Source organism: Dromiciops gliroides, chromosome 5, assembly GCF_019393635.1.
Source record: "Dromiciops gliroides isolate mDroGli1 chromosome 5, mDroGli1.pri, whole genome shotgun sequence".
NCBI classification, from domain to species: domain Eukaryota; kingdom Metazoa; phylum Chordata; class Mammalia; order Microbiotheria; family Microbiotheriidae; genus Dromiciops; species Dromiciops gliroides.
The window spans coordinates 181,431,447-181,456,407 of NC_057865.1; the positions used below are offsets into that span (position 1 = coordinate 181,431,447).

Sequence of the window (24,961 nt, forward strand, 5' to 3'; positions counted from 1 at the left end):
TCTCTGTGACTGAGAGTAAACCTAGCTGGACTTGCAGGGAATCTGTAATTCTGAAGCCAATCAAAGACTTATCTGACTGCAGGATATAAGACTATGGATGGCTATTGATTTGTGTATCAAAGGTCACTGGAATTCCTCTCCCCCTTCCCCTTGGGAATGGGACCCACTGACTCATTCCTTTCTAAGGCCACCTTTCCCTCCAAATTCCTTAACTGCCTTTGTTTAAATTGTATATAAACCTCTGCAATCTGTTACCTGGTGTCCTATTCAGGAATAGACTGGATTGTACCCATGTCCATGTTAAATTTTCTTCTCTGCTTAATAAAACCTTTCTTTTAATTTCACAAGCATTTGTCTTCCTTTGGTTTCCTTCCATTTTGGGAAAAGAAGGGGATTTAAGTCTTGAGAACTGGACTTCTTGTTCTTTGGAAGACTGGACTTTGTGTTCTCTGGTCTTCCCCTTTGGGGAACAAGAGATCCAAATTCCCTTGAGTTTTTGCCTCAGTTTACAGTGACAACTGTATTCGCTTGCTACCTCAATTCTCAAGAATGTTGCTTAAACTACTGACTATATTATATTTTAATGATATAAAAATTATTTCCTACCTTGTGGAAATTCCAGTTTGTGATGTTGTACCTCAGTCATTCTACTGTCTTCTGCACTTTCCAGAACAGAGTCCAAGCCCTAAAGCGCTTAACCCTCTGTGTAACTGAACTTCTGCTCTTCCTCCAAGCTGTCCTGAAGGGTGAATGTGTCAGATGCTCCCCTCTATCTAGCAGTCCCCAGACACACTCCAAACCCTGGCTACATTTTTTCCATCTGTCCAGCCACTGTACATGTTTCTCCCCCACCTCCTATACTTCAATCTACTTTCAAGTTCAGGAGCTATAATAAAATCAGTTAAGCCACTGCTATAGGAAAATGGCTCCATTCACTATTTCTGTGACTTCCCAAGTCAACACATACCTGAATGGCTACAACTCATTCATATTGTCTCCCCTATTAGTATTAAAATTCCATGAGGGAAGGGATTGTTGTGATTTGCATCCCTAGTACTCAGTGCTTGGCATACAGTGAGGCTTAATAAGTGCTTTTTTCCTTTCCTTATTCTTTCAAGAAAATAATTTTAAAAACTTCTACCAAAGTCTTTTCTCTCTTAAATTTTAACTTGAACATATTTTCAGCAAATAATTTAAGAATAATTTATGAAAATCATATGATAGCAATAGGAATGAACTAATATCTCCAAAAATTAGTAAGTTTTCTGGAATCTACTTGAGAGCTCTGAAACTTCTCGCTAGTTTCTGCAGGTTAACATGTAGTGTTTAATACAAGCAAACATGAAAATTAAAAATCCAGTGTCCCTTGTTCACTCTCCTAGATTTTACAAGAACTACAAATTCATTAGAATTGTATTAAGACAAAAAGGCTGGGAGCCAAGAGCCAAGATGGAGGAGGAAAGGTAGTAATCTCTAGGCTCTCCCCCCACAATTACTCCAAAAAAATGTCCAAATAATGCCATAAGACAATTCTTGGAGCAGCAGAACCCACAAAAGGAGAGGGTGAGATCATTTCCCAGTCAAAGATGACATAGAAAGAATCCACCAATCACTTCCTGAAAGAGATCCCAAAATGAAAACTCCCAAGAATATTATAGGCAAATTCCAGAACTGCCCGGTCAAGGAGAAAATATTGCAAGCAGTCAGAAAGAAACAATTCAAGTACTATGGAGCTACAGTCAGGACATCACAAGATCTAACAGCTTCTACATTAAAGGATCAGAGGGCATGGAATATGATATTCTGGAGGCCAAAGGAATAGGGGTTACAATCCAGTAAAACTGAATATAATCTTTCAGGGAGAAAACAGGACTTCAATGAAAAAGAGGACTTTCAGGCATTCTTGATGAAAAGACCTGAACTGAATAGAAAATCTGGCTTTCAAATACAAGACCCTCAAGAAGCATAAAAAGGTAAACAGGAAAAAGAAATTATGAGGGATGTTAAAAGGTTAAACAGTTTGCATTCCTACATGGGAAGATGATACTTCTAACTCATAAGAACTTTCTCATTATTAGGGCAGCTGAAAGGAATAAATTCGGACATAGGGCACAAGTGGGAATTAATTATGAAGGGATGATATCTGTAAAGCATTTATTGTTTGTTTATCTTTTTCTCTAGGGAAGTTGGGGTTGGGGGCATGCCCAGGTCACACACTTGGGGAGTGTCCTTTATTTGAGGCTGGATTTGGGCTCAGGTCCTCTTGGGTCTAGGGCAGGTGCTTTGTCCACTATGTCACCTAGCTGCCCCATGATGGCATCTTTAAAATAAAATTAAGGGGTGAGAGGACTGCACTGGGAGAAAGGGAAAGGGAGAGTTGGAATGGGGCAAAGTATCTCACATAAACAAATCAAGAAAAAGCTTATGGAGTGGAGGGGAAGATGGGGGAGGAGTGAATGAGCCTCACTGTCATCAGATTGATTCAAAGAGGGAATAACATACATACTCAAGTGGGTATAGTAATATATTTTGCCCTTCAGGGAAGTGGGAAGGGAAGGGGTTAAGGGGGGAGGGGTGAAGGAAGGGGGGCATATTGGAGGAGGAACAGTCAGAAGCAAAACACTTTTAAGGAGAGATAGGGTAAAAGCATATAGGAAATAGAGTAAATATCATGAGCAGTGAATAGGATGGAGGGAAACAAAGCCATAGTAATGGGAAAAAATTTGAAGCAGAGGGAAGAGCAATGTAAGATGAAGAAGAAGAAGATGGTGGTGGTGGTGGTACTTACTTTGCTGGGCTATTGTGAAGAAAAGTCTTTGCCAGGTATAAGGTCCTATATAAATGTTAGCTATTATTGTTGTTTCAATAATCAACCTCATGGGTGTTTTGTAAGGAAATATTCCTTTAAAATACTATATAAATATAGTTTACCATAAAAAATAATGAGCAGGATGCTAAAAGAAAAACCTGAAAAGACATATCAGACTTTGCTGATGCAAAGTTAAATGTACTGTATACAAAATAACATCAATAATGTAAGATGATCTGCTGCAAATGACTTAGTTATTTTTAGCAATGAAATGATCCAAGACAACTCTGAAGGACTTATGAAAAATGTAATCCATCTACAAAGAAAGAACTCATGGTACCTGAATACAGATGCAAGTATACTTTATTGTTGTTGTTGTTGTTGTTGTTGTTGTTGTTAGTTTCTTTTTCTAAAGATTTGTCTGCTATGCTTTGCTTGACTGCACATGTATAACTTAAAAAAAATCAACTGAAATTTCTGGCCTATTTTAGGAAGTTTTTCTGGATCTCTTGGTCACAAATGACCTTTTCCTACTTCCTCCAGACTTACATAGTAGTTTAATTGCTTTATTTATGATAAAACCATCATAATATTTTGTATTTGTGTATCTATCATTGTCCTCTTACATAGTTTAAACTCCATAAAAACAGGCATTAGCCACTTTTAAAATGTAGCCACGAATAGCTGAATATGAAATGATTTGTCATTTTATATTTAAATATTATTTTATATTTAAATAATTCTTAAATGAATAAATATTTTATATTTAAACAAAAAAGACATAAAGGCAATTTTACCACCAGGAAATGCTGATTATTTTCAACATAATGACTTCAAGCTGGGTTCCATGCTCAGCCTGGTGGTACTGTGTATCCTCCCTCAGGATAAGAACTTGGCAAGCCATCTATGATCTCAGCAAGTCAGCAACATTCTTTCCCTCAGCTATACCTCTCTTAGTGGGAGAATGATAATTCATTATCTAGAGATGAGTAGATCATTATAGTTTTACTCAATTAAAATTCTTATCTTTAGCCCCTTTGCCCCCATCCTTTCCCTGCCTCCATAAAGTGACTGAGCAGTAATATCTACAAATATTGTTAAGGAAATTCATATCTTAATATCAATGCCAGCAAAAAGGTCATCCTATTAACCTTATTAACAAGGAGTTCAGCTTGTCTAGAGAATTTCACAAATCCTTGAGATTCAGAAAGGTCTATTGGCTGATTTCTCCTAGTGTGCATAATCTATGCTAATAATTTAGGAGGGATTTTCATTCTCACAGTCTTGCAGCCTACTTCAATCAAGGTAGAGGAAAAAGAATATTGGAGTGGGAGATTGGTGCCAATCTGGTATCAAATACCTGATTGGTTTTTCAGATTTAAAGAAATAGTCTTACCTATATTTACTTTTGATTGAGATCTTTCCATAACTGAAAGTGGTATTTTTTTGTTGAAGTCCTGTAAGCATGGAGAGATGGCGATGGTAGAATTGGAAGGAGAAAATTTGTCATACCTGTAACTGAATAAAGAGAATTTTCACACAACACTCAATCAAACAAAAGCAATGTACACCATATTCTCATTAGGAATAGGTCATAGATTCTATGTTTTGGATATTTATGGACCTGACACAATGTTGAAATCATCAGATTTTTAACTAAAAATTGCACAACAGATTCTATATGTGGACTCCAAAGAATGCCATTTTATAAAATAATAAAACTTGAGAACTACATTTTAATCAATGATGTGGATAAATGAGAAGAAAATTAAAGTTTTTTTTATAGAAGACAATTTTTTCTATTGTTTGCTATCGAAAGTGCACTGACCTTGAAGTGCTAAATTCATTCATAAGGAAAGTATTCAAATCTCAGTTTCATCACTGTGTGACTTTTGGAAGATCATATAATCACTCTGGACCACAATGTGCCCATTTTTAAAATGAGGAAGTTGGACTAAATTATCTTTTAGGTACCTTCTAGCCCTAGCTCTTTATAATTATGTGATTGATAAAAATACATCTTATAAATTCAATCCAGTGCTATATTAAAATAGCCATGATGTCAAAATAGGGACAACTGTTCCATTTGGGCTAAAAGAAAGAATGGTAACTTAATCACCTATTCTTTTAGTTTTGTTCTGTGCTTAATAGATCGAACCCATGATTTGGTTGTGAAATAAGGAGATATTGGATGCATGCAACTATTCTTTCCCATGTTCCAAAGTATCATGCCCCAGTGATTGGGGGATAAAGGAGTAGCAAGATTATCTCTAAACATTAATAACCCAATAGAGCTGTTTTTGTGCTCTAAATTTACTACTCCATTACAACAGCGTGTATCAGCATTTATGAGAGGCAACAAGAAGACAGAATTCTAATCTTTTAGAATAAATAACTTTATTATCACAGCAAAGAAAGATGGCAAATAGTAGAGTAGGAAACATCTCTGGACTTATAAACAGAAAACCTTGGGCTTCAATCCCAGCTCTGCCACATATTAGATATATGACCCATGGAAAATTATATAAATTCTCTGAGCTTTAGTTTCCTCATCAGCAAGATGGAATAATAATAAAAACCTCAGTTCAGTTGGTCTTATTTTAGATAATGGATGTGAAAGGCCTTTGACATGGGCTATGTAAATGTAATGCTACTATCATTGATATTACTACAGCCAGGAAAGTAAACGTAGAGAAAAGGCATTGCATATTTGTATATTGGTGCAGAACAGAATAAAGTGGGAAATTAACAGGAAATGCTACTGGCTAAAAGAAATTTACAGAGAAATAAAAATAGATCAAAGGAGTCAAAACTGTTCTAATGATCAGATTTCAAGTCTGGTCTGGGGGCTCAAAGCTTTTATTATTATTTTATTAATACCATCAAAATTGACAATCTTATAAAATACTAAAACAGAAATATTTGACTAACAATATATTATCACAAAATCCTCTGTTGACTTCCTTCCCCAAGTATACCTTAGAGCTGAGAAACCTACATGCCGTGGGCTATCTATAGGTTAACAGTTTATATTTAGACATAGAGTTCAAAGACCTAGATTCTGTTCAACAATAAGTTGGATGAATGTTTTCACTTCATTTTGCTCTCACCTTAGCTATTTGTTCCTTGTGGATTTTTGACCAAATCTTTCCCAACTGCATATGTTCTATTCCTATTCAAGTTCCTTATCATATTTTCTTCATTCTTTAATTTATTCTTACCAAGTTCTACCTAGTATTATATGTATATTTAATTAGAAAATCTTTGCAGGTGAAAGTTTTGTCTTGTTTTCTGGAACTCTGAAAATCAGACCATTGGAAGGCATTTTAAAGGTTTTCTAGTTACAACTCTTTCATTTACAAAGAAGTTGAGACTTGGGGGCAGCTAGGTGGCACATTGGATAGAATACTGGCCTTGGATTCAGGAGGACCTGAGTTCAAATCTGACCTCAGACACTTGACACTAGCTGTGTGACCCTGGGCAAGTTACTTAACCCTCGATGCCCCACAAAAACAAAACAAAACAAAACAAAACAAAGAAGCTGAGACGTGGGGAAATGAAGTGACTTTCATCAGCTCCTTTAAGCCAAGAGTTCAACTCTGATCTTCAGGTCTTCAAATTCTATGCCTCCTCCTTGAGTGATTTGGGGAAAACATCTTTCTTTCTTTGCCAACTAGCACAATTCCTTGTACACATAGACATTCAATAATCCTTCCACGAATACTTCTCTGGCCAGGATATTAGGGGCTCTCTTTCCTAGGAAATTTAGTAGAATGTTCTTGGATGTTATATAAATTGATTTTCATTGTTAGGTAAATTTTTGTAGGTATTTCTCACCTCCCCAACTTATGAATAAGCTTCTTGAAGCCAGAGTCCAAGTTTTATATGACATATCACCCAGAATATCAAAGATAATGTCTTATAAATAGGAGACAAGAAATAAGTAATGACTAATCTTCTTAACAATGCCCTTAAACCGTCTTCAGTTTTTGCAAATGTATAAGGATTGCTACAAATATTACGTAACATCGTCACCTTAACCTACTATATTATTCCATTAACGTAAATATTTGTTGATTAACATGAATAAAATTCCATCTTCTATGCATATTAGAATAATTTTTTAGACTTACTGTCCCATGAAGAAGTGAGGCATTGCAATAAGCAATGTTCCAATTCCCATAATTAGGCATCCAGTTCCAATTATCTTCGGTTTATGAAGTTTAGCTCCAAAGTAGCTAACAAAGGTTATGACTAAAAGATTCCCTTTTTTGAGGGAAAAAGGAATATTTATAAATTAGTTAATTATGTAAAGCAAAATTAAAGAAACTATGTTAATCTCACAACACCAAATGAGTAATTTGTCTTAAGTTTAGGACAGTTCTAAACTTAATTCCCTTACTGTCTCCTTCCCAGATTTCCTTCTTTTGATCTTTCCCTTCTTCAGTTCTGAGTTGTTCAATGTAACTTTCTTGCCCAGTGCTTCATATGGAATTCTTTCCTTAAATTGTCTCAATGATTCAACCCAGGAACTTGATTTCTAGTGATCTCATTATATTAGATCTCTCAGACAGCTAGGTGGTTTAGTGGATGGAGTACTGCATCTGGAGTCAGGAAGACTTGAGTTTAAATCTGGCTTCATATACTAGTAGTGACACTGGACAAGTTGCTTAACATTTGTTTGTCTGTCTTCAACTATAAAATGGGGATGATAAATAGTACCTACATTTCAGGGTTGTTTTGAGGATAAAATGAGATAATATTTATCACAGTGCATGGCATAGGTATGTTTCCTGCCGGCCTGATTCTATTAGTTAATTTTAATGTTGGTGTCCTTGATAAATCTTTTGCTCCTCTCTGGTGAACCATGAATCAATATTAATTTCTTTTTCTTTTTATATTTGAACTATCTGAATTAAGACCATGATTTGTCATCCAGATAGCATTTAAATAATTAGCAAAAGACATGTTGGTCCACATTCCCTGGGTCCTTACTTCTTAGTACCCTTCCTGCCAGAATTGCTATTTTCCATAGTAAAATTAATTAGCTGATGCACAGAGGGAAGAAGATAAAGAATAATTCTTCTTCCCTAAATACTCCCTATTTTCCCAAAAGCCAAGCTAAAACACCATCTGAAATACTATCAACATGTCATCCTTTCCCAAAGGAAAACATTGCTTGATGTGTTAATTTGCAAAAACAGTATGAGGCACTGTGATTTAATGGAAAGAATGCTAGACTTGCGTTTAGAAGACTTCATTGAAAATGTTTAGTTTACCACTCATTAGTTTGCCTTTAGTCAAGTTCTTGTTCTCCCAACTTTAGATGGAGGATAATAACACTGGCACTACTTCCTCATGGAGTTTTTTTGAAGCAACAGTTAGGAGACCTTAAAGTACCATATAAATGTGATATATTATCCGTATTCTGGTTATCTCCAATGTTAAGATAAAAACATTGGTACAGGATTGAGTATCTTTATAAATCTTTATAAATAAGATAGCATTTTTGAGGACCAAATGATGCCTATGTCAAAAGTCTCAGCAATTATCACAGTCCTCCAAGTGGGTAAATCACATCTAAGGAGGATGAGCTATGGCAGATATTATTAAAAGAAGTTTCTTAGAATAGAACTATACCATAGCAAAAAGTTGAAATCATATTATTAATTATATAACTGATATTTATATTGCACTTTTTAGTTTACAATAAATATTCCTATGTATTATCACACAGAAAATTCCTCTTGCAACTGTGGAGCATTACTAGAAATATATTGTTATTGAAGAAGTCAGGCTTTTTATCAACACACACTTCAGGTTCATGAAAGCAATTTCTGGTTTTCCAAATGTGATCCTGAATGATCTCTTCCTCCTCCTATTTGATGTTGGGTTGAAATAATTTTCTATCTGTAGGAACTGTTCAGAATACATACAGGCTGTTTCAAAAGTTAGTGCAGTTTTTAGCTTAAAACAGGCACAAATAGAAAATTCCTAATCCAAATGCTTCTATTTACAGGGAAATATATATGGCAATGAGGGTTAAGTGACTTGCCCAAGGTCACACAGCTAGTAAGTGTCAAGTGTCTGAGGTCAAATTTGAACTCAGGTTCTCCTGAATTCAGGGCCAGTGCTTTATCCACTGCACCACCTAGCTGCCCCCACAGGGAATATTTCTGTTTGTTTGTTTGTTTTTTGCAGGGCAATGAGGGTTAAGTGACTTGCCCAGGGTCACATAGCTAGTAAGGTTAAGTGTCTGAGGCCGGATTTGAACTCAGGTCCTGCTGACTCCAGGGCAGGTGCTCTATCCACTGCAGTGCCACCTAGCTGTCCCTACAGGGAACATTTTAAGCAATGAACTTCTATAAGTCTTTAGGGACACCGTGTGTGTGTATGTGTGTGTGTGTGTGTGTGTGTGTGTGTGTGTGTGTGTGTGTGTGTGTGTGTGTAGAATGGGCTGACCTTTAAACATTGCGGCAGTAGTGTCTGAATCAATGGGGTCCAACTCAAATAGAAATGGAACTCTAAAGATGACATATCGACTTAGAAAATAGCAAAGTAACATTTTATTAATATAATGTAATTTTATTTTGTTAAGAATTTCCCATTTATGTTTTAACTAGGTTCCTTACTTGAAAGGTTATAAATTTTGCACCTCTGTACACAATATGCATTTTCATCCACTTTCCAGTGTAAATGATTGCTTTGGATTTCATTGAGGAAACTTTATTATATTCCATAGCCTGATAGAATCAATCAAATAGATCCTTCTATTTTGAAGAAATTAATTCCTTCTTTACCTTCATCTTCTATATGAAGCCTTTCCTGATTTTAACAGTAGCTAGTGCGTTCCCTCCCAAACTATCTTGTATTTTCCTATTTTGTATCTATCTATCTAGATGTTCATTTTATGGTTGTATTTTATGGATATACCTATCTCTCCTGTTAGAATCTTGTGAGTAAGACTTGGTTTATTCTCTGTACTTATGCCCTCAGTGCCTAACATAGTGCCTGGCACATGGTAAGTGCTTAATAAATGCATGACAATTGATTGGTTCTATTTGGAGTCTGCACAGGACATCATACATGATGTTGGCAAACACTTTACATGAGTGTCTCCTATGTATTAGTTTCATTATTTTATGCACCATGTGATAATTTCAGATTTTGGGAAAGACATAGAGTGCTTAAGCCCTTTGACACAATGATGCTACTTCTAGACATTTATTTCCCAAAAAACATAAAATGTAGTGAGAAAGACTCAAAAAATATCAGTAGCAACAAGGACCTAGAAATAAACTATGTGCCCACTGACTGGAAGAATACTTGATTAAATTGTGGTACTATAGCACTATATGGAATAGCAAAGGTGAAAAACTCAGATAAACTTGGGAAGATTTGTATGAACTGATACTGAGTGAAGTAAATAGGATCAAGAGAAAAATGCCTACAATTCCCATAGTAAAGGGAGAAAAAAACCCACTAACGGGCATCAGAACACTTATCAATACGTTTACCAGTCTGGACTCCAGAGATCTGAAAATGAGACATCTCTCCTCTTTATAGAGAGGGTATGAACTATAGTTGAGAAATGAAGTACATGTTGTCAGATGTGGTCAGTGTACTTTGTTGTTTTCTTGCCTGCTACACATTCTATTTGAGTGAGGGAGTGGGAAATACTGAGAAATGGCTGTAATGCTTTTTTTTTAAGCACCAAACATTTTTAAAAATAAATACATGGAGAATCACATAATATGAGAAAATATGGTGAAAGTTTCATCTGCACTAATGAAAGGAATATCTATCAATGAGATCATGAATCTATAGAAATGCCTAAGAATTTTTTCAATGTGGAGAGAATGTCATCTTGTGATCTATTCTCAACCTATCAAGTACTAAATACATTGTGCTAGATATAATTCCAAAAGCCCAGGTTATTTTCCATAGTACCTACCAATTTCAAAGCTGCCATCAATAACTCCAACCAGAGAAGTAGGAATTTCAAATCGTCTTTCTATCTGCGTGATTGTGCTCTTCAGATAGCCTTCTGATAAGGCTTTGGAAAAATAAACAAAAGATAATGCACAGAGAAACACCTATAAATGGGCAGAGAGAAAAATAGTCTGATTTTATGAATCACACAAATTTAGAGACTTCAAAGAATTAGAACTACATTAAATCAATGCTTAATGAAATAAGTGAAAGGGATGTCTTTGTAGAAGAAAATCTTCAGCAGGTGTTTATCTATTTGGGCTTATCTTCTCCAAGTAAATGCTTTCATATATGATCCACATGATCAAACTTTTATTTATTTATTTATTTTAGTGAGGCAATTGGGGTTAAGTGACTTGCCCAGGATCATGCAGCTAGTAAGTGTTAAGTGTCTGAGGTCAAATTTGAACTCAGGTACTCCTGACTCCAGGGCCGGTGCTCTATCCACTGTGCCACTTAGCTGCCCCCTATTTTTTTTAATATGGGGATCTGTAGGGTCATACATGGACTTTATCAAAAACAAAAAGTGAGACCTCTACTTTTGCTCTCCTCTGGATCTATGCATTTTCTAACTGCTTATACTAGAAGCGATTGTATCTTTTGATTCACAAAAAGAGATACACACATATGCAATGCATGAGACTAAATGCTTACCAGTCTATGACATTTCCATCAGGCCATATTACAAATATGTCACAGCAACATTGGACATGAAAATAGGGACGACAACTTAGTATTCTGAAGAAGTGTTCATAATGGATGTGACTTATTTTTTCTCTTTTTCTTTTATCCTTATCAGCTATAACCAAGTTTCTTTTATATTTTTTCTTACTTCCCTTTGTTCATTGAATATTTTTATCTTTTTCATATAAAAATGATGGCCTTTTAAGTCCACAAACCTAAAACATGTAATATTGGGTCAGATTATATGAGTTAAGTAAGCAACAAGTAGTAGCAGGGCTAAGGTATAGAAAACTGCAATATTACAGTGATGGAGAGAGGATTTTGTAAGTAGAGGGATTTCAGTGCTACTTTCTAGAAATGCTAAAAAAATTTTTAAATGACAGAATATTCTATTTCTCTCAGCCTTTATACATTTATTTTATGAGAATCCAAATTGTAAATATTCAGTCAAGTCAAAAAGTATGTATTAAGCTATTAATATGTGCTGGGAACTCTGATAAGGATTGTTATATTAGAAGGCCCCAAACATCCAGTGAAAATAACCGAGAAAATGTGGGCACAATTTTCGAACTTTGTCTAGCACACAAATGTAATTTCTCAGCTCTGATGACCAGGTCTGAGTGAAATATTTAAGAGGGGCAGTGAGAGATGAAGGAAGGAGGCATTGATAAATATTAAAACTCATGGCAATGAGGTATGAAATTTAATAAATTATTTACATGCACTATTACCTGAATATTCCAAAGGCCTATCATGTTCACATTGGACATAACACTGCTTTGAAAGGTATGGTTTTACTACATAGTCAGGCAGTCAACCACCATTTATTAAACATTTATTACATATGAGGCATTGTGTTCAGTTAACTTAAATGTGTTAAGAAAGGCAATAACATTCTCTGTTTTCATGGAACGTACATTCTAATAGAGGAGAGAATATATAAATAACTAATTATGTACAACATGTATGTAAAGTAGGTAGAAGGCAATCTGAGGAGAAAGCACTAAGAAATGAGAGTGGGGAGAGGGGGACTAGAAAAGATCTCATGCAGAAGATGGGACTTGAGCTGACTCTTGAAAGAAATAAAAAGGGAGAAATGAAGGTGTAGAACATTCCAGAAATAAGGGACAGACAGTACAAAGACACAGAGAGGGAAGCTAGAGGGGGGTTTTTTAAAGAACTGCAAGTGTGTCAGGATAGCTAGATATAATTATTAAAGACAAACATCTTCTTTAACTACAATGAAAGAAACATGATCAAGGAACAAATATCATTTATTCCATTGAATTCCTTTATGCCACCCTACCTTTAATTCTCCACAACAAGGCTGTTTTCCTTCTGCAATAGATGACTCTGATTTCAAAGTAGCCCTGTCCTTGGGTCGTTCAGATTTGGAGAAGAATAGCTGGGTATTTTCTTTGGGTGAATTTTCCATCATAAAAATGATCCTTCACTGTGATTCTGTTGAAGTTGAATTTTTAAAAGTACTTAAATCTGTTATGAAAATTCATTAAATAAGACTTCCCATATAAAAGAAATATAACAATATGCATTGCATGTTCAGGGAAGAACTATAAATAATTTTATAGCAAGAGCATAAGGTTCTTTTAAAATATATTTTATTTGAAAAGTAATTTTATATTTTATTGTTATGTCATCTATATTTTCCAATATGTACCTTCTACCTCACCCTTCATGACAGCTATCCCATACCACAAAGAATAAAAAAGAAGGGGAACAACAATTTGGTAAAACTATCCAACACATCCCCAAAGTCTAACATTATCTGTCATGCAAAACAAGCAATTGTATTGTGTGAATTTGTAAACAACCACTTGAAGGAATGAAAGGGCATAAGAGAAATGGCACTGGATTATAATTCAGAAGACATAATATCTAGTAACTTACTCTATAACCTGTAGGCATTTCATCCCTTCCCTTTGATCCTTAGTAAAATCAGGGGACTGTACAATGTATTCTGCAGCTTTCTTGTATACTTTGAATTATTATGTGAGTCTATTTGCTTACTATTAACTAGGTATGAATTGGGAAACTTTCTAATTAAGTTTTTCCATTGTTTTATTGAGTAATGTTATCATTGAGATCATTCAGCCCATATTTGTAATTGCTTCCTCTGTTTTCTGTTTTGTCATATCAAAAGACAAATGAAAAGGTTGCTGTTGTAATGTTTGATGTGTCAGAAATTAAATATAGTTTTTGTACCTATCCTACAAAATAAACAAAAGCAAAAACTCACATAGAAAGATCAGAGAAGGCCATCCCTGCTTCTCCTACAAGAAGTAAGCACCTCACAGAAAACCAGATCAGAGAATTGTAGGAAAATGAAGCACAGATTTATTTTATCCCAATAACAAGTGAGCATGATTCATGTGGAGACCCCTTCCAAAGAAGGAACATTGAAGACTCACACATTCTGGGGGTATATAAGGTTTCTTTGCTTGCTAATTATAAGGTGTTATGAATTTCATTAGCATGATACAGATAAACCCAAAAGTCAATATTGCAACAAGAATGGATGTAAAGCAAAGCAGTTTCACTATTTCAGTTATAACAAGTATGGAGGAAATGCAGAAACACTATGATAAGATTAAATGATTCCAAACAAAGGGTTTGGCAAGGATGAAGACTCCTAGATGTCTCCACAAGATAGGGACTTGCTCTCCTGGGGAAAGAAGTCACCAGATAGGGACTTATCTGCTAGCTATCTGTGTTCAGTTTGGCATTCAGTTGAGGGGCAAATCTGAGTATAGATAATACCTTAATTTGATCTGGAGTGTTGCTAATTTCTTAATGCCAAATCTTTTTAATGTTAAGTCCTAATTAACCATAGTAATCCTGATAGGAGAGCAAACATTCAGACCATGTTATTTCCTTTAGGGAAGATTTTGGCTTAAATCAAATCAACTGTGGATTATGATAACTAATGGCAACATTTAAATTTCTATGGTCTAATACTCTGTGTTTGTAAAAAAAACGTATTATCATTCCTATTTTTTTGGGGGGGGGTGAGGCAATTGGGGTTAAGTGCCTTGCCCAGGGTAACACAGCTAGTGTCAAGTGTCTGAGGCCGGATTTGAAATCAGGTCCTCCTGAATCTAGGGCCAGTGCTTTATCCACCATGCCATCATAAATTTTTTATAATACCTTTGTGAAAGGCACATAGTGACTATTTTCCTGCTATGTAAAAATTTGTTTCCTCCTTCTCTCTAAGGAACTAGGAACTCTGAAACTTATCAGATTGAAGTTAAAATGTGCTGGCTTTTTCTCTTCTGTTACAGTGGCTTTTCTGTCCCAAGGCTTATGTGGCCTGCAGGCAAAGGGACTTAGAGAATTTGGCTAAACACTGAATGGCATGGCCCATTTCACAGGAGTTATATAATTCTCAATTTGGATAGCACAAGGAGATATTTAAGATTCCATATAATAAGTACATTAACCAATAACAATATTTTTACCATATTCAATACTTTTGTAACATTAGATATAATGTCTTTCTAGAGATTTATCTTAAAAATGATTAAGTAGATGATCATCTAACCTTACTAGTTGGAAACTGAAGACAAAGTCTGTAAGTCATTCTTGGGACAGTATGGCCCAATGGTTAAAAACTGATTTTTTTTTTAATAAAAATATTTTCTTTGTGTTTTCTATCTCTTACCAAAAAACAAATCGCTGTACTTTACTGAGCATCTGGTTAGATCTTAAAGCCTTAAAATACACCTGAAGATATTCTAAAAGGTTCTTAGTATGCCCCCCTCACAGAAAACTGTTATTACTATTACAATAGTCTTTTGGGGGGGGGGCAGGGCAATGAAGATTAAGTGACTTGCCCAGGGTCACACAGCTAGTAAGTGTCAAGTGTCTGAGGTCAGATTTGAAACTCAGGTCCTCCTGGATCCAGTGCCAGTGTTCTATCCACTGTGCCACCTAGCTGCCCCCTACAGCAGTCTTTTAACAATTAAATCCATAACCCAAAATAATTTTAAGAATCCACATCCTGATTCTATCTCTAATACAGTGAACTATTCAACTGTTGGGCACATTTCTTTTATGTATTACAAATCACATAACTGAGGAAACAGCTTAAAACTATACAAATTTCCTGATACAGCATCATAATGATAAATTTCACTTAAAATGAGACCAGAATTGATTCAATTACACCTGAATCTATTTTCCAAATGATATAATATAGAACCTCAATTGATAATTTCATTTTATTATTATTTCACACTTTAATCATTTATTCCAAGCATTTCATAGTTTCCTGTTTGTTTTTTTAACTATTCCACTAAAAAAGATTTCTTTTTCTAGCTGGAAAAAATTTAAATTAATATTTTAATGCTACATTCAGTTTTCTTTTTTTTAATTAATAAAGTATTTTATTTTTTTCCTGTTACATGTAAAGATAGTTCTCAGCATTTGCTTATACAAGCTTTCCAATTTCAGATTTTTCTCCCTCCCTCCCCTCTCTCCCCCCTTCCCTAGATAGCAGGTAATCTGATATAGGTTATATATATATATATATATATATATATATATATATATATATATATATATATATATATATATACACACATATATATATATACATATATATACATATATATATACATATATATATATGTGTGTGTGTGTGTATACACACACATACATACACACACACATAATAACATTAAACATTTCTGCATTAGTCATGGTATAAGAGAAAAATCAGAGCAATGATGAAAAACCTCAAAACAGCACCAAAAAGAAAAGAAATAGTATGGTTCATTCAGCATCTATACTGCACAGTTTTTTTTTCCCCTGGATTTGGAGATCCTCTTCTATCATGAGTTCCCTGGAACTCTTCTGTACCATTGGATTGGTGAGAAGAATATAGTCCATCACAGTAGATCAACACACAATGTTGATGATACTGTGTACATACATTCAGTTTTCTAATTGGTTTATAAGATACTGTTAAAGCAGCAAGTTTCTTTCTGCCCTTTCCCCACTTCTTTAACCTAGCCACAGCTTGAGGGTAGCTTTATGAAACAAGTTAACAAAACTTGCCTTCTAAATACCATGTGCAAAATTACATTTTCAATGGAAACTTGAACAAACATGATACCATCCCACATCATTCACACAGATACAGGAGACACAATTTCACATCAGCTACATAGATATACATGAAACACAATCCTGAACAATTTCTATTTCCTTTAATCTTCCTTTCTTAGTCCTTTTATATTCCCCACTGACATTCCCTTGTCAGGGAAGAAGAGAAGGGAGAGAGAAGAGAGAAAGAGAAAACTTTCTTTGCTTTTTAACTTTTCTTTAAGATAACCTGATTTAAACTAATTTAAGTCGAACGAGTTCCAATAGGCTAATTTAGTTTGTCATTATCTTTAGTCAATTCTAATCATTTTAAAAGCAATATTTGTACACATCAGAAATATGTTTCTTAACCATTTGTGATGCAACATATCTATTAAGGGGACTTGGCCAAATTAGATAATTTGAAATTTGTATGCCCTATTTCTTTTCTTTGAGCTTGTGATAATTATTACTCAGCAAGAGCTCTAGAGCTTGTTAATGGGAGAATGAACTCAATCAAATAACAAGAGTTTGGGATTTGAGATATAATTGGAATGGAATTCTTACCTTGCAAGCCAAAGTGTGTAGCTTTGGGAGAATAAAAAATCTCCTTGAGACACCTGCCAAGATCTGTGTTCCAAGGTGTATTCCACATCCAATTTCCAGTCAAATCTGAGTCACAGCACCAAATTTCCTGTCAAAAATTCAATGTAGTTTTCATACCTATCCTCCTACAAAATAAACAAAACCAGAAACTCACATAGACAGATCAGAGAAGGCCATTCCCACCTCTCTACAGGAAGTCATGTAAACAGATCAGATAAGGCCATCCCTGCCTCTCCTACAAGAAGTAAGCACCTCACAGAAAACCAGATCAGAGAATTGTAGGAAAATTAAACACGGATTTATTTCATCCCAATAACAAGCAAGCATCATTCATGTGGAGACCCCTTCTTTTTTTTTTTTCCTTTTTTTGGTGAGGCATTTGGGATTAAGTGACTTGCCTAGGGTCACTCACCTAGTAAGTGTTAAGTGTCTGAGGCCGGATTTGAACTCAGGTCCTCCTGACTCCAGAGCTGGTGCTCTATCCACTGTGGCACCTAGCTGCCTGAGACCCCTTCTAAAGAAGGAACATTGAAGACTCCCTCTTTTTGAGGGTATATAAGGTTTCTTTGCTCACTAGTTATGGGGTGTTATCAATTTCATTAGCATGATACAGATCAACCCAAAAGCCAATACTCCTACAGGAATGGATGTAGAATTGATTGAATTCTTGTGGGTTGTGGATGGGAATGGAGGGAAGAAGAGAAGTTGGAACACAAAGTTTTTTAAAAATTGATGTTAAAATTTTGTTTTTACATATATTTTGGAAAATAAAATTCTATTCAGAATAAAATTTAAATTAAGAATGGATGTAGAGGGGCAGCGAGGTAGTGCAGTGGATAAAACACTGGCCCTGGATTCAGGAGTAGCTGAGTTCAAATCCGGCCTCAGACACTTGACACTTACTAGCTGTGTGACCCTGGGCAAGTCACATAACCCACGTTGCCCAGCAAAAAAAAAAGAAAAAAAAAGAATGGATGTAAAGCAAAGCAGTTTCACTATTTCAGTTATAACAAGTATGGAGGAAATACAGAAACACTATGATAAGATTACATGATTCCAAACAAAGGGTTTGGCAAGGATGAAGACTCCTAGATGTCTCCACAAGATAGGGACTTGCTCTCCTGGGGAAAAAAGCCACCAGATAGGGACTTATCTGCTAGCTATCTGTGTTCAGTTTGGAATTCGGTGAGAAAGTATTTTGCTCCTATTAATCCAGGGTTTCATAAAATATTTTTTGGATAATAAGGCAGCTCTATCAAATCTAGGTGATTCATACATTCATATTAACAGATGAAACAGAATTTTGCAAGGTTGAGGATTTCCCAGCCTAAGTAAGACTCAAAACAAGGAAGAGGAGTTCTCGTGTAAATTAATTCCTGGAACAGTTGCTGCATTACAATTAAGTCTGTAAACCTAAATTCTTAAACACAGTGTGCTTAGACAGACACTGAGATAAGGATTTTGAGAATTAAAGTAAATTTAGGAGAAAGGTAATCATTTTCAAATAACTCAAAATACACATCTTAAAAGTATGGATATAAAAAGAACTGATTGGGGCAGCTAGGTGGCACAGTGGATAAAGCATCACACTGTCTTCAGAAGGACCTGAGTTCAAATATGACCTCAGACATTTGACACTTATTAGTGTAAGGAATTAATTTTGATTTGGGGTTTTCATAACCCTATCTTTGCTTCATTATGGTCAGACTGAAAAAATGAGATTCAGTCAGAGGGAGTGAGGAGGAGGGAGAAGAAGTTAAAAAGCAGTTACTACGAGAGGGTTCTGAAGGAAATGGGGAAGGAAGGCAGACATTTTTAGAGGAGCTGCTGGTGTTTGACCTTCAGACAAAAAGAGAAGACTGAATAGCTGATTCTCCTTAAAGCTACAGCTTTCAGGTGTGGTGACTTTGTGTTTTTTTTAGGCAAAGCTCTTTGGAGCTACCTGGGCTAGAGGCAGGTTCGGGTGCCTGGGGCCTTTTTAACCCAGAGATTTATACATTGTTTCTAGTTCTATTAATCTCACTTGTGTGATTCAGATAGTGTTTTAAACTTGTTCTCATTAATAAACGTGTTTTGTTTTTGAAAGAGGCTGTTTCCTTTCTTACACCAATATTAAGGTGAGCCACCCAATTAACTTTTCCCATTATTAAATTTGGCCCTTACACTAGCTATATGACCCTGGGTAAGTCACTTAACCCTCATTGGCCCCCCCCAAAAAACCCAACCAAAAACCACCCCCCCAAAACCCAAAACCCAAGAAATGATTACTAAATAATCAATAATGATGACATGAGAAAATACATTAACCATAATCATTTTTTGACAGGATTACTGGTGGAATGCCATATATATATGCATATGCATATCTCTAATGCAAAGAGAAATATTTTTAACAGTGGAATAATGAGATTCAAGAGTGCACAATAGGGGCAGCTAGGTGGATAGAGCACCAGTCGTGGAGTCAGGAGGACCTGAGTTCAAAGCCGGCCTCAGACACTTAACACTTACTAGCTGTGTGACCCTAGGCAAGTCACTTAACCCCAATTGCCTCACCAAAAAAAAAAGAGTGCACAATTGAAGGGAAGGACAGAGGAAGGAGAGGCTGCTCTGAGGATAGCTCAATGTTGAACCTCTGTAGCTGAGCCTGATTTTCTAGGCCTAAATGATAACAGACCTTGTGCCTGGTATTTCAATGGTCTCTAGGGGTGTGACATTGTAGATTTTCTCTTTCCAAGTGTCAGCTCTTTCTGAGACACTATTTTGTTGATAGTTGGATTCTGGGGCACAACTTTTCTTCCTTCCTTCCTTCCTTCCTTCCTTCCTTCCTTCCTTCCTTCCTTCCTTCCTTCCTTCCTTCCTTCCTTCCTTCCTTCCTTCCTTCCTTCCTTCCTTCCTTCCTTCCTTCCTTCCTTCCTTCCTTCCTTTCTTTCTTTCTTTCTTTCTTTCTTTCTTTCTTTCTTTCTTTCTTTCTTTCTTTCTTTCTTTCTTTCTTTCTTTCTACTTATTTCTCTGTTTGAGTCTGTGGTCCTGGATTGGGTCCAGATGATACCTTAACTTGATGTGGATAGTTGAAGCATTGCTAATTTTCCCACTCATTTTTTTTTCTGTAGTTTTACTTTTTCCTTCTTTAAAAATACTAGCCAATGGCGAATCAATTTTATTAATTTTTAAACTGCTTGCTACTTTTGTCACCTTTATTGTATTTTATTGTAGATTTTGCACTCACTTTCAGTATTTTTGTTTGTTTGGGGCTTCATAATTCCAGTGCTTTTCTTTTGTTTTTCAATCACAAATTCAATTCTTTAATATTTTATTTTGTTAATATCTATTTTTATAGACTTTTTTTCCCTGGAAGGACTGCTACATCTGCATTTTCCAAATATTACTATGTTGTATCATTGTGATCATTCCTTTCAATATAGTTATTTATTGTTTATATGATTTATTTTTCTGCTCACTCATTAAGTAGGATGTAGTAACTGAGTTTTCATTTAATCCTTTATTCTTTGATTATGTTCCCTATATTGTTTGCTCATGTTTAGTTGTGAACTATAAAGGATATGATTAGCATGTCTATCTTTTTACATATAATTATGATCTTTGTGACTTAGCACATGCTAATTTTTTGGTGGAATATTATGTGATTCTGAGAGGTATTAATATTTTCTCTATATGTTATACCATTCTATAATAGTACCAATGCAGCATGTCTTTCAAATTGAATTTTTCCTATTTATTTCAATTCAAGAAAAATTTATAAAGACCTATTATGTACCAGAGATTGTGCTAATTGATGAGAACCCAAAGAGAAAAATTAAATATTTCTTGCCTTCAAGAAGTTTACATTTTACTTTTAGGAAACAACATTTGCACAAATAAGTATATATAAAGAATAAATACACAAAAAAAATCTTGCATAGGAAGAGGTAAGTATTAACAACTAGGGAGATCAGGAAGGGCCTCCTATAGGTATTGCCACCCACCTGTGTATTTTTGGTGGAATGACCCCCAAAAGTAGATGGGCAAAAAAGGATACCCTAGAAGAAGGGGGGAGGGAAGGACAGAATGCAGGCAAATTATCTCATTCAAAAGAGCACACAAGGAAGAGCTTTTATAGTGGCAGGGGGTGGGGGTAGAAGGGAATGAATGGGGGATCCAGGCAATGCTTGAACCTCATTCTCATCTAAATTGATTCAAAAAGGGAATATTTTAACACACACACACACACACACACACACACATACACACACACACACACACACACATACACACACATACACACACCCTCAAGAGGGTATAGAAATCAATCTTACCCAACAGGGAAGTAGGAGTGGAAGGGTGTAAGGGAAAGGGGGAATGATAAAAGGGAGGGTGAATAAAGGAAAGCAGTGGTCAGAAGTAAAACAAATTTCAGAGGAGGGACAGGATAAAACTAGAGAGGGATAAACAGAAGACAAAATGATGGAGGAAAATGCACATTTAGTAATCATAACTGTGAATATATATGACATGAATTTACATGTAAAAAAAGAAGTAGATAGCAAAATAGATTATTTATTTAGCTTTTTTGATTGTTATCTTTTGTCTTTATGTCATCTGTTGCTCATCCTTCATTCTTTTTTGTTTTACTATTTAGAATTTTTATTTTCCAAAATTACATGCCAAAACAAATTTTGACATCAATTTTTTAAAACTTTATGTTCCAAATTTTCTTCTCCTTCTCCCCCCCAAGAACTCAAGCAATTCAATATAAATTAGATATGACTAGTCATGCAAAACATTTCCACATTAGCCAGGTTGTGAAGGAAAACAGACAAAAACAAAACTTTAGATAAAGGAACTAACAAAAAAAATGCTTTAATCTGTATTCAGATACCATCAGTTCTTTCTCTGTGCATACATTGCATTTTTCATAAGTCCTTCAGAGTTGTCTTGGATCATTACATTGCTGAAAATAACCAAGTCATTCATAGCAGTTCATCTTACAATATTGCTGTTATTTTGTATATAGTACATTTCACTTTGTATTAGTTCATGTATGTCTTTCTAGGTTTTTCTGATAGCATTCTACTCATCATTTTGTTATAGTAAAATGCATTTATATAGTACTTTAAAGAGAAATTTCCTTACAATAAACCCATTGGGTTGATTAGTGCAACAACAGTAATAGATAACATTTATATAGTATGTTATACCTGACAAAGAATTTTCTTCACAATAGCCCAGCAACATAAGTACCATACATTTTATCATAATCATCAATCAATCAATTCTCATCAATCAATCCTAGTCTACATCCAATTATCATCAATCCATCAGTCAGTCCTCCTCTTCCTCATCATCATGTTACATTGCTCTTGCTTCTGCTTCAAAATTTTTTTCACAGTTACTATTGCTAACTGTGTTTTCCTCCATCCTATTTCTTCCCCATGATATTTACTCTATCTTCTATCTTCATTTTTTTTGAAGTTTTTTTCTTTTTTCTTTCTTTTTTTTACTTTCTTTTCCTTTTCTTTCTTTTTTTTTTGGTGAGGAAGTTGGGGTCACACAGCTAGGAAGAGTTGAGTGTCTGAGGCCGGATTTGAACTCAGGTTCTCCTGAATCCAGGGCGGGTGCTTTATCCACTATGCCACCTAGCTTCTATCTTCTACATATAAGAAACTAAGGCAAACAAGGTTCTGTGACTTTAATAGTATCACACAGCTAGTAAGTGTCTAGGGTAAGATTTGAACTCAGAAAGATGAGTGTTCCTGACTCTAAGCTTTCCTGACTATCCACTGCACCACCTATCTGCCCATGTCTAAGGTCATATTGGTAGTAAGAAGCAGAGTTCAAATTCAAAACCAGCGCCTCTGATTCTAATTCTAGTACTCTGTACAAAACTATCTAGCCATGTCTTCTACCTGGAAAGATTTCAGTGAATCACTAGAATAGTTATAAAGTAACTGAAGGATGTGCTATATGAAGATTAAAGGAATTGGTCTTGTTTCAGCTGGCAAAGAGAATTACCAAGGGTTCCTTTATCCTTATCTATTATTTGAAGAGCTTTTGCATGAAGAAATAATTAAATTTGGCTACCATGCCCCAGAGGACAGAACTAAGAGATTCTGTTAAAAGTTACCAATAGACAAATTTAGGTTGAATATAAATAAAATTTCCCAATAATTAGAACCTTCTAAGAGTTGCATAATTCAGAATTTTCTGAGGTTGGAGTTATATCATGCTCAAGGTCTTAAAAGACCAAAGGTTGGATGACCACTTTGGGGAAATGTATGAAATATTTGTTTAGATAGGATTTAGGCATGATGTCATTTGAGGTCCTTTCCAACTTTGAAATATTGTGATTCTGTGATTCTGAAAAACACAATCCCAGAAGTCATAAATTGTGAGCTACCCAAAAGACAATATAAACATGCATTGTAGGGTATGGGCATTCTATATTACTAACATCTTGTACATGAAAAAATTATACAAAAGACATACTCAACAATGTACATGACTGGAAAATTAGGTGACCTCTCACAGAGTGAGAAGATACAGTAGATAGGCAACCTAAGTGATACATTAGTAACCCTAAGATAATTAACAATGCAACAATTAATATAGAAAAATTTCTAATTCTTTGTGTGAATCCCCTATGGATGGTACATAATAAGAAATACAAGAATCAGTGCTCACTTTGGCAGCACGTATACTAAAATTGGAACGATACAGAGAAGATTAGCATGGCCCCTGCACAAGGATGACACGCAAATTCGTGAAGAGTTCCATATTTAAAAAAAAAAAAGAAATACAAGAATCAGAATACAATATACAAGCATCAGAAAGGGTAGAGAATTGATTGGCATAAATGAAAGAAAAGTACATAACAGTGAAATTATGCATCCACCAATGTATTTGCATAGCAGTTCTTAGACAAATAATTCATACCAAGTTAAGTTTACTATGCTAAAGCTTTAGCAGAACCATTATCAGTCTTGCAGAGCAGAGTAGATAGATCAAGTATGTGAAAAAAATAGTTATTAATAATGTAATTTGTGGGGATCACAGAGTTCAGTTTCAGTCCTTTCTCCCCTCCCACTCCAGAAAGTCCAGGAATTTCAGTTCTTGTCTGGGACAAGCCTAAGGGAACAAAAAAAATGTAGATTGATTCTTTTGACTGGCTCAGTGAACTGATGGGATTAAACCACACCTAGATACTAGAATTTGCCTTTGCCCTTCAGTGAGGATCTCTTCTCTTATGTCATGTTAGAGTTCATTTTAATTTAGACCACCCTCAAGTCAAGTCAACCAATGAAATTGAATGATACTAATCAAATTAGCTTTGTTCTATGTATAATGACCTGCCTGTATCAAAAGAGGATAAAACCCTTGGCCATATGAGGGTAGCTCTCTTGGCCTCCTCTTGACCTATTCCCTTGGCTTGGAATGCTGTCTCTTGGTGCATGCTCTTGCTCTTAGGACTATGTAGGTATGAAAGACTGAGACTATGAGAAGTTAGGGAGACATACTTCACTGATATTAATTAATAATAAATGCTTACTGCCAAAATGGGCACAATAGCAATTAATATATAAAAAGCAATAAAGTAATTTATAAAATACAGTAGTAGCAAATAATTTTTAATAAACACAAGTAGCTAGTGACCTACTTAAGTATGACCTACTAATTCCCACTGGTCTTTAAACTTGTACTCATCTCTATTTACAATATTACCACTGTAGTTCAGGCCTTCAGCAGCTATGGTAGAAGCCTCTTAATTTCTCT

At 35.2% G+C, this 24,961-nt stretch overlaps 1 protein-coding gene and 1 non-coding gene across 7 annotated transcripts in view; one reads left to right on the top strand and one right to left on the bottom strand.

Annotated features, from left to right (window-relative positions):
* Window positions 1-24,961, bottom strand: part of SLCO1C1 (solute carrier organic anion transporter family member 1C1) — a 101,268-nt gene that overhangs the window by 59,090 nt on the left and 17,217 nt on the right. For 4 of the 6 annotated variants that reach the window (XM_043968827.1, XM_043968826.1, XM_043968828.1 and 1 more), the window contains exons 2-6: window positions 17,156-17,319; window positions 12,792-12,946; window positions 10,764-10,905; window positions 6,943-7,075; window positions 4,206-4,327 (exon numbers count right to left, since the gene is read on the bottom strand). In XM_043968827.1, the coding sequence (XP_043824762.1) occupies window positions 4,206-4,327; window positions 6,943-7,075; window positions 10,764-10,905; window positions 12,792-12,923 (529 nt within the window). In that variant the 5' untranslated portion in view covers window positions 12,924-12,946; window positions 17,156-17,319. The remainder of the gene's footprint in view (window positions 1-4,205; window positions 4,328-6,942; window positions 7,076-10,763; window positions 10,906-12,791; window positions 12,947-17,155; window positions 17,320-24,961) is intronic. The other 2 variants (XM_043968824.1, XM_043968825.1) reach the window with 2 other exon arrangements.
* Window positions 23,865-23,971, top strand: LOC122730287. Its single transcript, XR_006353472.1, has one exon. It is a non-coding gene; the product is annotated as a U6 spliceosomal RNA (small nuclear RNA).